The sequence below is a fragment of the Peromyscus maniculatus genome, chromosome 4 (genome assembly GCF_049852395.1).
Source record: "Peromyscus maniculatus bairdii isolate BWxNUB_F1_BW_parent chromosome 4, HU_Pman_BW_mat_3.1, whole genome shotgun sequence".
NCBI lineage: Eukaryota > Metazoa > Chordata > Mammalia > Rodentia > Cricetidae > Peromyscus > Peromyscus maniculatus.
In genome coordinates, this window is record NC_134855.1 from 7860363 (window position 1) to 7871011 (window position 10649).

Below are 10649 nucleotides of genomic sequence, written 5' to 3' on the forward strand. Positions count from 1 at the left end.
TTTTTGCATTAGGATGGCTGGAGTCTGGGCTTGGGCAGCGGTCTGGTCCCCGCTGCCCAAGCCGCACGCCCTTTAGTCTTTGGGTTGGGGAAGCCTCTTGACAGACAGGCAGTCACCCACATCACCAGCTCTGCCGACCCCCCACATCTTCCCCGTCTTCCTCCGCTGCCCTCCCCCACCACCACAACCTCCCATCTGTCCCGTAGCAGGATGGCAGTCCCATAGCTCTGCACCCCCTCCCAGCCCACCCTGTGCCCCCCAGTTCCCTGTCCCAGGTCCAGGCTCTGGTTCTGGAAGACAGCGGGGTTGGTGCGGCTCTCCAGCGGCGGTGCCGAGGGTCTAACCCAGCCCAGCCTAACCAATGTGCAGACTACTGTACAATTTGGGAGTCCTGAACAGGTAGTCTAAACACTGGGTAGACGGAGTGGAGGTATCCTTTGGTCCATCCAGGCAGCAGCATCTGTCCATCCGGTAGGAGCTCTGGTCCCATCCCCTGGAGATGCGATGCCCCCAGCCCCAGCTCCCGTGTCCCCCGGCCCCGGCCGGCCAGCCGTGGTCCCTCTCTGCTCCCGACTCCCCTTCTGCCTCCTTTGACGTGGCAGGGGTGAGCGGGAGCTGGGCTGGAAGGAGGGGCCTGGGGAGGGGGCCGGCAGGAAGGGAGGGCTGGGGGAGGAGGCCACTCCTACCTAGTGTCCAACCCTGAGCACAAGGCGGCTGTGGCGGGCCTCCCTAGATGGGTTCCAGATGTTCCCTGGCCGCGTGTACAACTTCCTCCTCTCCTCCCCCAGCCGCCCTCTGGGGCTCGCGGCCACCCGCCTGGCATAAAGAGGGCTTTATGTGGCTGCATAGGCCAGGCGGGTGTGTGGGGCAGAGGGGTGGAGATGACGCCAGGGTGGGAAAGCTAGGTCCTCCTAACCCAGCCCCCACCTGAGGTCCTAGGCAAGGCTATGGAGTCCTATGCAGACCATCTCTCCTGCATAGGCTCTGTGGTTATTGGGTGAGTGGGCCAGTGGGATACAGGCAGCAGAAACTTCTCCTTCCTGGTGCCCCATCGGGGTGCCTCCTCCCAGGGTCCCTGAACCCTTCCCCTGGGACACAGAGCCTACAGACATGGACACATCTGTCCACAGATTTATAGAACTTCTTCCACAAAACAACACACCAACATGTTTAGACCACTGCACAAACCATCTATAAGACTGTGGCTCTTGAGTCTTCCGTTCTATTCACGATCGCCACACACATCCACAGTGACAAGCATGGTCATATTCCCACATGGTCCCATGCGTACATGCATGCATTATGTCCTATAGACACAAGCGCACACAATGGTGATGGACTTGCTTGGCCTTGCAACAACCACAGAACCACACACATGTGCTTGCTGACATACAATTTCCAGGCTTGTGCTGTGTGTCTGATTGGTAACACATGGATAGCTGGAGCAGGGAGAGGGGGAGTGGGCTGAGCCAGCCCTTTGAAGCCTCTGGGGCTAGCGTAGCCGCGCCCCCCCCCCCCATCTCTGTAGTCAGGAAATGAAGTCAGAGGCAGCCAGGCTGGAGGCGAGAGAGCCTCCTGTGAGCCATCCCTGCCTGAGGCCCAGCCTGGCCTGTCTCCAGGACTTGCTCACGGGGAGATGAGGGAGGCCACCTCAGTCTCGCTGCCTTCGCCAGCCCCTCAGGCTGTGGTATATATACAGGGCTGCTGGAATTGGCTTGAAAGCCCTAGGGAAGGGTGCCCATGGAGTCAGGGCTCCATGGCTAGGATTTACTGTACAGCACCACGTGCGTGAGGCGTGCGGCGGGCGTGCGGCGGGAATGGACTACTTTGGGGTTCACAGTCCCAGGTGCTCACCAACAGGGAACACTCTGAGGGATGGAGGCAGGTCAGTGCCAGACTGACCCCTCGTTCCTCCTCCTCCCAACAGGAGAAAGAGAAGAAGTACATGCTGTCCGTGGACAATCTGAAGCTCCGTGATGTGGAGAAGGGCTTCATGTCAAGCAAGCATATCTTCGCCCTCTTCAACACAGAGCAGAGGTGCCTGCCTGCCCCAGACCACGCCTGCTCTGTACAAGATGGCTGCCCAACCCCAGGGGCCTCTCACCAGACAGCTACTAAGTCTCTCCTGAGTGCTAGGCCCATGTCTAGGCATCCTCCCCCTCCCCTTCTCCTCTCCCCTCCTCTTCTTCGTTCCCTCCCTCCTATGCCACTTACCCAGCTTGGCATAGAACACTCTGCCGGGCACTAGAAACAAAAAGCCTAAAGCCCCAGTCTCCTCTGGGATGGGCTCGGGGCTGGACTTCACTTCCCCAGCTCCAGGCTGGTTCTGATATGGGCTCTTTCCTACTACGAAATAAGAATCCCAGACAGCTGCCAGAAAGCCGGAGAGGGTGCTGAAGGGGCCCGAGACCCCGGCCAGGCTGCACCGCCCGGCTGTGCGCCTGCCTTCCTTTGTTCTGAGACAGTCTGGTTTAAGTAGTCCAAGCTGGCCTCAAACTGAAGAGTCTCCTGCCTCAGCCTCTCAAGTACAGGCTTTGTCTCCCCGCCCCTGCCCCCACCAACTCCCTGCAGCTGAGGACCGAACCCAGGGCTTTTTGCTTGCTAAGCAAGTGCTCTACCACTGAGCTAAATCCCGGACCCCTCAAGTAGGGACTTTAGAGTGTGCTACCTCGCCTGGCTTCAAACTCTTTCTACACACCGGGCTACTCCCCCCCCCCCCCCCCGCCCCCCGAAGCGTCCTAATGGCCACAGCACAGAGCACTCATTACCAACCTACCTCCAAAATGAAAACCCTGAGGCTTGAAGAGAGGAGGAGCCTTGCCTAGGGTCAATAAGAAGGCCAGGGATAGATACTAGGCATGAGGACCGAGAGCCCACACCTCGGAGCAGGGTGGGGCTTTTCCTCATCTCCCCTCCCGCCTGCCCCATCTTGCAGGAATGTCTACAAGGATTACCGGCAGCTGGAACTGGCCTGCGAGACACAGGAGGAGGTGGACAGCTGGAAGGCTTCCTTCCTGAGAGCTGGCGTGTACCCTGAGCGTGTTGGGGTGAGTGGCGGTGGAGCGAGGGGAGGAGCCAGCTGCTTTCCCTCGGGGTCCCAGGGCACCGGGCTTTGAGAGGTTCTGAGTCCTTATTTGACTCAAAGAGCAAGCTACCTGCATGGGTTTGGAACAATGCCCTCTGCTTTCCCCATTTTCCTCCAGTGGATGTTTTATGTATCCCCTTCCCTGCTGGAGGGCATCTCCTGAACTCTCATACCCTAGCGGCTTCAAATCGCCTTCCCACCTCAGGCACTGTGGCAGTGTATGTGTGTACCAGCTGACACTCACTAGGCTCACACAATCCCTCTCTCTTTGTCTATTTCAACCTTGTGGCGGCGGCGATGCTGATGTGGCTTCTGTGGCTCTGATGTGGGTCTCCAGGACAAGGAGAAGGTAAGTGTGCCCTTCCCCAGCTTCCTGCCACGCTCCTGGAGCCTGGCACCAACCCTGGTCAAGTGAGGGAGCTTGGCGATGTTCTTTCCCAATGTATGGATTGAGAAACAGGGACAAATTTTAGCCACTAGGGTCAGAGTCAAGTCAATGCTGAACGTGGGGAGTCTGGGGTCCTGAGAGGCACAGGGGGGAGCCTAGAGCCCCAGTTGTCCTCGGTGCCCCTCCGGGCAGACACCCCTGCAGGGACTGAGGTCTTAGAGACACGGGAAGTCTGACTGCACAGCCCTGCCACACTGATGCTCTGTCCCCAATGGCAGGCCAGTGAGACGGAGGAGAACGGCTCTGATAGCTTCATGCACTCCATGGACCCTCAGCTGGAGCGGCAGGTGGAGACCATTCGGAACCTGGTAGACTCGTACATGGCCATTGTCAACAAGACTGTGCGGGATCTCATGCCCAAGACCATCATGCACCTCATGATCAACAACGTATGTCCATAGTTGGGGGCGATGCAGGGTGGTTCTGTAGGCCAGCAGCCAGCTGGCTTATTTGCTTATTATATTATCTATATACGCACAGGGCAGGGGAACCCATGCCACTGTGGTTTGTGTTGGTCATGGGACAACTTGAGGGGGTTGGTATTCTCCTTCCACCGTGTGGGTCTCGAGGATTGAACTCAGGTCATCAGGCTTGGCGGCACTTTTTTGTTTGTTTGTTTGTTTGTTTGTTTGTTTTGAGACAGGGTTTCTCTGTGTAGTTTTCAGTGCCTGTCCTGGAGCTCACAGAGATCCACCTGCCTCTGCCTCCTGAGTGCTGGGATTAAAGATGTGCACCATCAATACCCGGCAGCAACGAGCACTTTTATCCACTAAACTATCCCATAATCCCCAAACCCTTAATTTTTATTTATTTATTTATTTATTTTCAAGACAGGAACTCACTATATAGCTCTGGCTGGCCTTGAATGCACAGAGATCTGTCTACCTTTGCCTCCTAAGTGCTGCGATTAAAGGTGTGCGCCACTATGCCTGGTTCCAAAACCCCTAATTTTAATAGTATTTATTTTAAAGCAAGATATCCAAACTATTATTGTTTTGACTTTTGAGATAGGGTCTTGCTGTGAAGCTCAGCCTGACCTCAAACTTGCAGATGATCTCTACCTGGCTCTTCCACCTCCTGAGGGCAGAGGTGACAGGCCTGTCCCCACTACACCTGGCTTCAATGTAGAAAATATTAATTAATAAGATACGTTGCATACTATTTTCCCATTAAGTTTTTGTAAACCTGACATTACATATCCGGTGGAAAGACATCATCTTAATTTAGATTTCAGGGAACTTGCAGTTGAAAAATAGATACGAATACCTAGGTTGATCCAAACATGCATGTTCTTCAGGGGGAGCCAGCAATCTTCACTTTTTGAGATCTCGGGTGCTGCTTTGAAATACACCTCACAGCACCACCACAGCCTGTAACTTAGTGAAAAAGCAGGGCCCCAGGAAAGCAGACGTGGCTTTGAATGCTGCTGGCTGTGCCACAGATTCCCCGTGTGACTTTGAGCAGATGAACTACCATCTCTGCATCTGTTTGCTGATGTGTAAAATATGGACGGTAATAACAGAGTCGAGGACGGAAGGCTGATGAAGTGGAGAGCAGCACGCAGCCGCGCCCATGACAGCCGATCAGTAGACTTTTGGATAAGGAGTCAGTGAGACTGGACGTCAGCATCTCACAAGATTGCCCCAGATTTCTGTGTAGCCCAGGCTGGCCTCAAACTCACAGAGATCCACCTGGCTCTGCCTCCTGAGCGCTGGGATTAAAGGTGTGCGTCACCATGCCGGGCTGCCTGGAGATTTTAAGTGGGAATTAAACCTCCACTACACGCACTGACATCTTTCACTCAATCCAAGGACACATTATAATGATATATTTATTACTTTCTTTCTTAGGGACTCGGGGCATTTTAAACTATTTTCTTCCTTATTTTGGTCCCGAGAAAGGCTCATAAACTTAGTAGGCAGTTGTCTTGGTGACATGTTAGGTTCTAAGTCTCCTTCCAGATCCCAGACCTAGGGCAGGTGACTTCCCTCTATGGCTATGTATTCTCGTCTGAGAAAAGGACATTAGATGGGGTTTGAAGAGATCTACGGGTTTAGGCACCAAGTAGAAGCAGGCATCGGAAATGACAAACCCCAGCTCCCAGCAGTTCGGGCCAGCGACAAGGTGGCACGGTCATCAGGCTCCAGACTCCTTCCTTCCCTCTCTGCCCGCTCACAGACCAAGGAGTTTATCTTCTCCGAGCTGCTGGCCAACCTGTACTCTTGCGGGGACCAGAACACATTGATGGAAGAATCGGCGGAGCAGGCTCAGCGGCGCGACGAGATGCTGCGCATGTACCATGCCCTGAAGGAGGCGCTCAGCATTATTGGCGACATCAACACGACCACCGTCAGCACGCCCATGCCCCCGCCCGTGGACGACTCCTGGCTGCAGGTGCAGAGCGTACCGGCCGGACGCAGGTACCAGGGCCGGCCCCCACGGCCCCAAAGCCCCCCAGCCCGGGGCCCGCGGGAGGAGGGCCGGGACCGGGCAGTGGCGCGCCCGGGTCTCGGGGGCTCCCACCTGGAGCGAGGGGCGGAGCTTAGAAGAGGGCGGGGCTTGTCGCGGGGCGGGGCTTGCCGTGAGCTCTGGCTGCAGGATGGGTGGCGCCGCTGGGGGACGGGGCTTAGGCTGCGACGCTGGCCGCGGCCGCGGTGGGCGGGGCTTGCTGCATGGGCGGGGACAGCCTGGGCTGGGGGCGGGGTCCCTGTTGAGGGCGGAACCGCTCATCTCCGCTCCGCGCTTTTTCGGCCCTTGTCGCTCGTAGATCGCCCACGTCCAGCCCCACGCCGCAGCGCCGAGCCCCCGCCGTGCCCCCAGCCCGGCCCGGGTCGCGGGGCCCTGCTCCTGGGCCTCCGCCTGCTGGATCCGCCCTGGGGGGGGCGCCCCCCGTGCCCTCCAGGCCGGGGGCTTCCCCTGATCCCTTCGGCCCCCCTCCCCAGGTGCCCTCGCGCCCCAACCGCGCCCCGCCTGGGGTTCCCAGGTGAGTAGGGGCTGAAAGCAGCGGGAAAGGCCGCCAGGCGGGCATGGCTGGGAGGGAGGTGGAGTCGGATTCTAGATCATTGGCCTAGCGGTGGAGGCGACCCTCTCCATCCCAGGCGCTGGGGTTGGTGGTGCAAGGCCAAGGGCCCCGCGGTCGGTCTCGGGCTGACGGTCCTGCCCCGCAGAGGGCGCTGAGTCCCGGAGGTGGTCGTTTCTGGGGAGGGGGCTCTAGGACTTATACCACTTACCCCCTCCTTTTCAGCACTTGCATGGCGCTTCCTTCTTTTTTCATTTTCTCTCCATTCTTCCCACACTTGGCATTTCTAAACCTTTGCCCTCCATCCTCCTCGATTCCATTCTCCATTCTCCCGCCCAGCTCCTAGTGAGCCTACCTCACGTCTAGGGCTCTGACCGCAGATCCTCTTTGAGACACGTGGATCTCTTCAGTTACATTCAGAACTGCCTTGATACCCCACTTTCCAGCCCTGACTTTTTTAAGCTGTCCCAGGGTGGCGTCCAGCCTCTGGCCCACAGGATCAGGCCAGGCTGTGTGTGATTGTGTGACCAGCAAGGTGTGTGATGTGTGTGGGCGTGCACACGGGTGTGAGTGTGAGAATGGCGCCCAGGCATTGAGTAGGATGGGAAGCTGGGGAAGGGGTCTGGGAATCATGGACAGTCTGGTGGTCTGGAGCCAGATGGTGGGTGTGGTGCAGGACAGGAAGGCTACCCTACTGCCAGCCATCTCTAGGGAAAAGGAATACACTTCATCCCTTGGCTTTGCCTTCTTGACCCATGACCGGCTTTCCAGTAAGTTCACTCTAATAGCTGACTCAGTCTGCCCAGTTTCCACTGACCATGGTCTCTGAGGAAGAACACATTATCAGACAGACCAATAGCATCTGTTTGGGAATCTGAAGGGCAGAGCTGGGGGTCTAATCCCCATACACCAAATGAGGCAGGGGTAGGCCTGCTCTGTGGGGCTCTGATAAACCGTAGGGTAAAGGCAGGCAGCGTGTCCTGGGACTGGGAGTCCAGAGATGCTGGCTCACTTCCCTTTAGCAAGCCCTCTTCCTCCCAGGGCTTCCATTTCCCTTCTTAGTGCTCTGCCGCTCTTCCAGGGCACGGTCAGATGGAGACGTGGGCTGCTGTGTTGATGGTGAACAAGGCTGGCTGTAGAGTGGGTCAGGTTGGAGATGATTTGTGGAGACTCGATGCTGTAGAGGACCGTGGAAGATTATTGGGTGGAGAGTGACAGCTGGGTCCTAGAGTGCAAGCCCCTATCCCTTATGGAGCAGTGTGGTAACCCTGCCAGGCCTGAGTGTGCAGGGAGCTGGTGCAAAGACCTTCTGTGCAGGCGAGCTTCTGTGTTGTGACAGCTCATGCGTGTGCTTCAGTGTGTCGAGTGCCTGCATGTCCCAGATCCGTGCTGCACGTACTGGCCGGCAATGGTGCTGGGCACTGGGAGGTGGGAGGGGAGATGTATGCGTGTTTGTGGGCATGTGTGTTAGCGTGTGCATGCAGGGCCTTGAGGCCTCACAGCACGTGTGTGCACGCCCAGGCGTGTGCGTGTGTGTGACCCTTCACCCCGTGCCTGGCCCACCTGTGTGTTTGTGAACTGCCCTGTTGATTTCGTGCTGTCTTTCAGAATCACTATCAGTGACCCCTGAGGAGTGTCAGCTACGGTAGGTTATGCTCTCAGCCTGCTGCTGCATGAAGTGTGTCTGCCCCTCCCTCCTCACTGCACCAGCTCCATGCTGAGGACAACCTTGGAACCTCTGAGCCAGGTCCCTCCTGCAGCTCTAGACTCCCTCTTCCTGTCCTCTGCCAGCTGGCTCTCTCTCTTCCCAGGGAGCCTCGGGACTCAGCGCCCCTACTCAAGGCCTTCTTGCCTAAACGGAGGGCTCTCGGGACAGGTTCCATGCCCAAGCTGGTAGATGTGGGTGCTCCCTGGAGCTGTCAGAGACACCAGACTCATTGACAGTGTAGGGACTGAGAGCTTGGAGAAGATGTGTGTGGATGGCCTCTGAAGGGGCCAGAGGCCTTAGGACTTCATCCTCATACCTAGTCTAAACTGTGCTGCCAAGACAGAGCATCCAGCTCACTGCCTGGGAGCATGGGCATCTAAATCCACCACAGAGCAAACATGATAGATAATCAGACAGTAGCCATAGCTGAGCCAGGGCTCTGATTGGTTGATGATTTCAGAACACTTAAACGTCTTTGCCATTCTGTCAGCCCATAACAGCTCACCGACGAGACAGAGCAGCCCCGTTTCCTTTCCTCCTTGATATTGCACATCTGCAATTAACGGCCATGTCCTCAGCCCCACACAGTGACAGCCCATTAGTCTCTACACTTGGCCTCTTCTCAGAGTGGCCTGCACCTTTTAGCTAATGGCACTGCAGTATCTACTGACCTGGCAAGTCAGCTGGAGTTCTGCCTGGCTGGCCACGGGATCTCTCAGTGACCTGTCCCAGCTCTTCCCCAGACATTGACGCTCACCCTTCTGCTTTTCCCCAGCAGGAAGGGCCCAGCCTCACCTACGCGACCTGCAGCCCCCCGACCAGCGGAGGCTCCCCTCTTAGACTTATAAGTCTATGGCCACAGGCACCGGCTGCTTGCCTCCCAGCCCCTCCCCCCCAGGATCCCCTCAGAGGACTCCTGGGCTTTCTGACCACCTGAGGGGCCTTCAGAGCTCCCTCCAGTGTCCCCTTTAGCTTCGCTCTCCTGGTTCAAGCACTTCTGGCCTCATGGCTGTTACATGGGACTCCCTGAGGCTTGGGGTGGCCCTGGCCAGTGGGATGGGAGAAACAGTGACCAGAGAAGAGGGAGGCCCTGTGGGCGCATTGCCTGGGTGGTGTGTGAGAGGCCGTGTGCGTGGCAAGAGAGGGCCACCCAGCCTCCACCCAGACTGCCTGCTAGTTATGGCCCAGCACCTCCCATCTTCCCTTTTTCATTCATCACCTGTCTGCCTCTTTTCTGGGAGCCTTGCCCACATCCACACCTGCCTCATCCCCCTGCCTCTGCTGGGGGTGGCTGCTCTTCCTTACCAGCTCTCCTTCCTTTTCTCTCTCCGGTTCTTTCTTGGCTTTCTCTCCAACTGCCAGCCGATCGGGTCAGGCAAGTCCGTCCCGTCCTGAGAGCCCCAGGCCCCCCTTCGACCTCTAACCAGATCCCTCCTACTCCTCGGGGACCTCCCATACCAAGCCTGCCTGGACAGCTGTTCTGTGACTTGACAGCGGCTCCCCCGGCCCCAAAGCCTGTCCCCTTCATCTGTGACTTAGTCTGTTGTAGTGGTGAGCTGACACATCCAGATGTGATGTTGGTGAAAACTTGTGCCCCTCTGTGGTATTGCTCCTGCGACATTCTATAAATATCTATAAATATACCTATATATATATACATATATATGGCTGACACAGCCTGGCCTATAGTATCAGAATCAACCATCATGCTGTCCTTGTGGAGTCTTGTGGTCCAACTACAAGGGAACGCTGTCACCCTGACACCACCCCCCTCCTCCAATGTGCCACCTCCAGTGAGCTTCCCTGTCCTCTTGGCCTGTGAACAGCCATCCCTCGGCCATCCCCACCCTGCAGCATGGGGATGCTGCACCAGCAGCTGTACGGTTCTGATGGCCACCAGGCCTGCTGCCTCTTGGCTGAGAATAAAACCCATTTCTGGACGATGGGGAACTGTGTGTCCTCTGCTGGTTCGTATTCTCTGTGGAGGGAGCTGGGGGGAAGGGAGTGTAAACACTGGGCGCTGAATGCAGGGTGATGTAAGGAGAGCTCATCCTATGAACTGCGTCCACCATTGGGGGCAGGACCATGAATTGAGGCAGGAGGCTAAGATGAGGAGGCCTGCAGCCTGAAGGAGAACCAAACAGGTTCCGAGTATGGAGAGGCTGGGGGAAGGGGGACAGAATGGAGGAGGCCTGGCCTGGAAGCCAGCACCCTTAGGTGCTGCACCCACCTACAGGTGTTCCATTACATACGGTCAGGCTTGACTCGTAGCCCCATGACACGGCCCTGGGATCCCTTGGCTTCAGTAAGCAGTACCCAGACAATGGGAGCCAATTAGCCCTGCTAGGCACTTCAAACCTTGGGCTCCTTACAGGCCAGAAGCCTGCCC

General features: G+C 57.0%; 1 protein-coding gene across 7 annotated transcripts in view; it reads left to right on the forward strand.

Annotated features, from left to right (window-relative positions):
- The window catches only part of Dnm1 (dynamin 1), a 46171-nt gene extending 35971 nt beyond the window's left edge, over positions 1 to 10200 (forward strand). For 2 of the 7 annotated variants that reach the window (XM_006983465.4, XM_006983462.4), the window contains exons 16-22: positions 1928 to 2037; positions 2936 to 3047; positions 3423 to 3434; positions 3752 to 3922; positions 5712 to 5953; positions 6301 to 6516; positions 9623 to 9820. In XM_006983465.4, coding sequence (XP_006983527.1) covers positions 1928 to 2037; positions 2936 to 3047; positions 3423 to 3434; positions 3752 to 3922; positions 5712 to 5953; positions 6301 to 6516; positions 9623 to 9683 — 924 coding nt within the window. In that variant the 3' untranslated portion in view covers positions 9684 to 9820. Of the gene's footprint in view, positions 1 to 1927; positions 2038 to 2935; positions 3048 to 3422; positions 3435 to 3751; positions 3923 to 5711; positions 5954 to 6300; positions 6517 to 7807; positions 7810 to 8160; positions 8198 to 9035; positions 9246 to 9622 lie in introns of those variants that run through there. The other 5 variants (XM_042274895.2, XM_016002009.3, XM_006983464.4 and 2 more) reach the window with 4 other exon arrangements.
- The last annotated feature ends 449 nt before the right edge of the window (positions 10201 to 10649 follow it).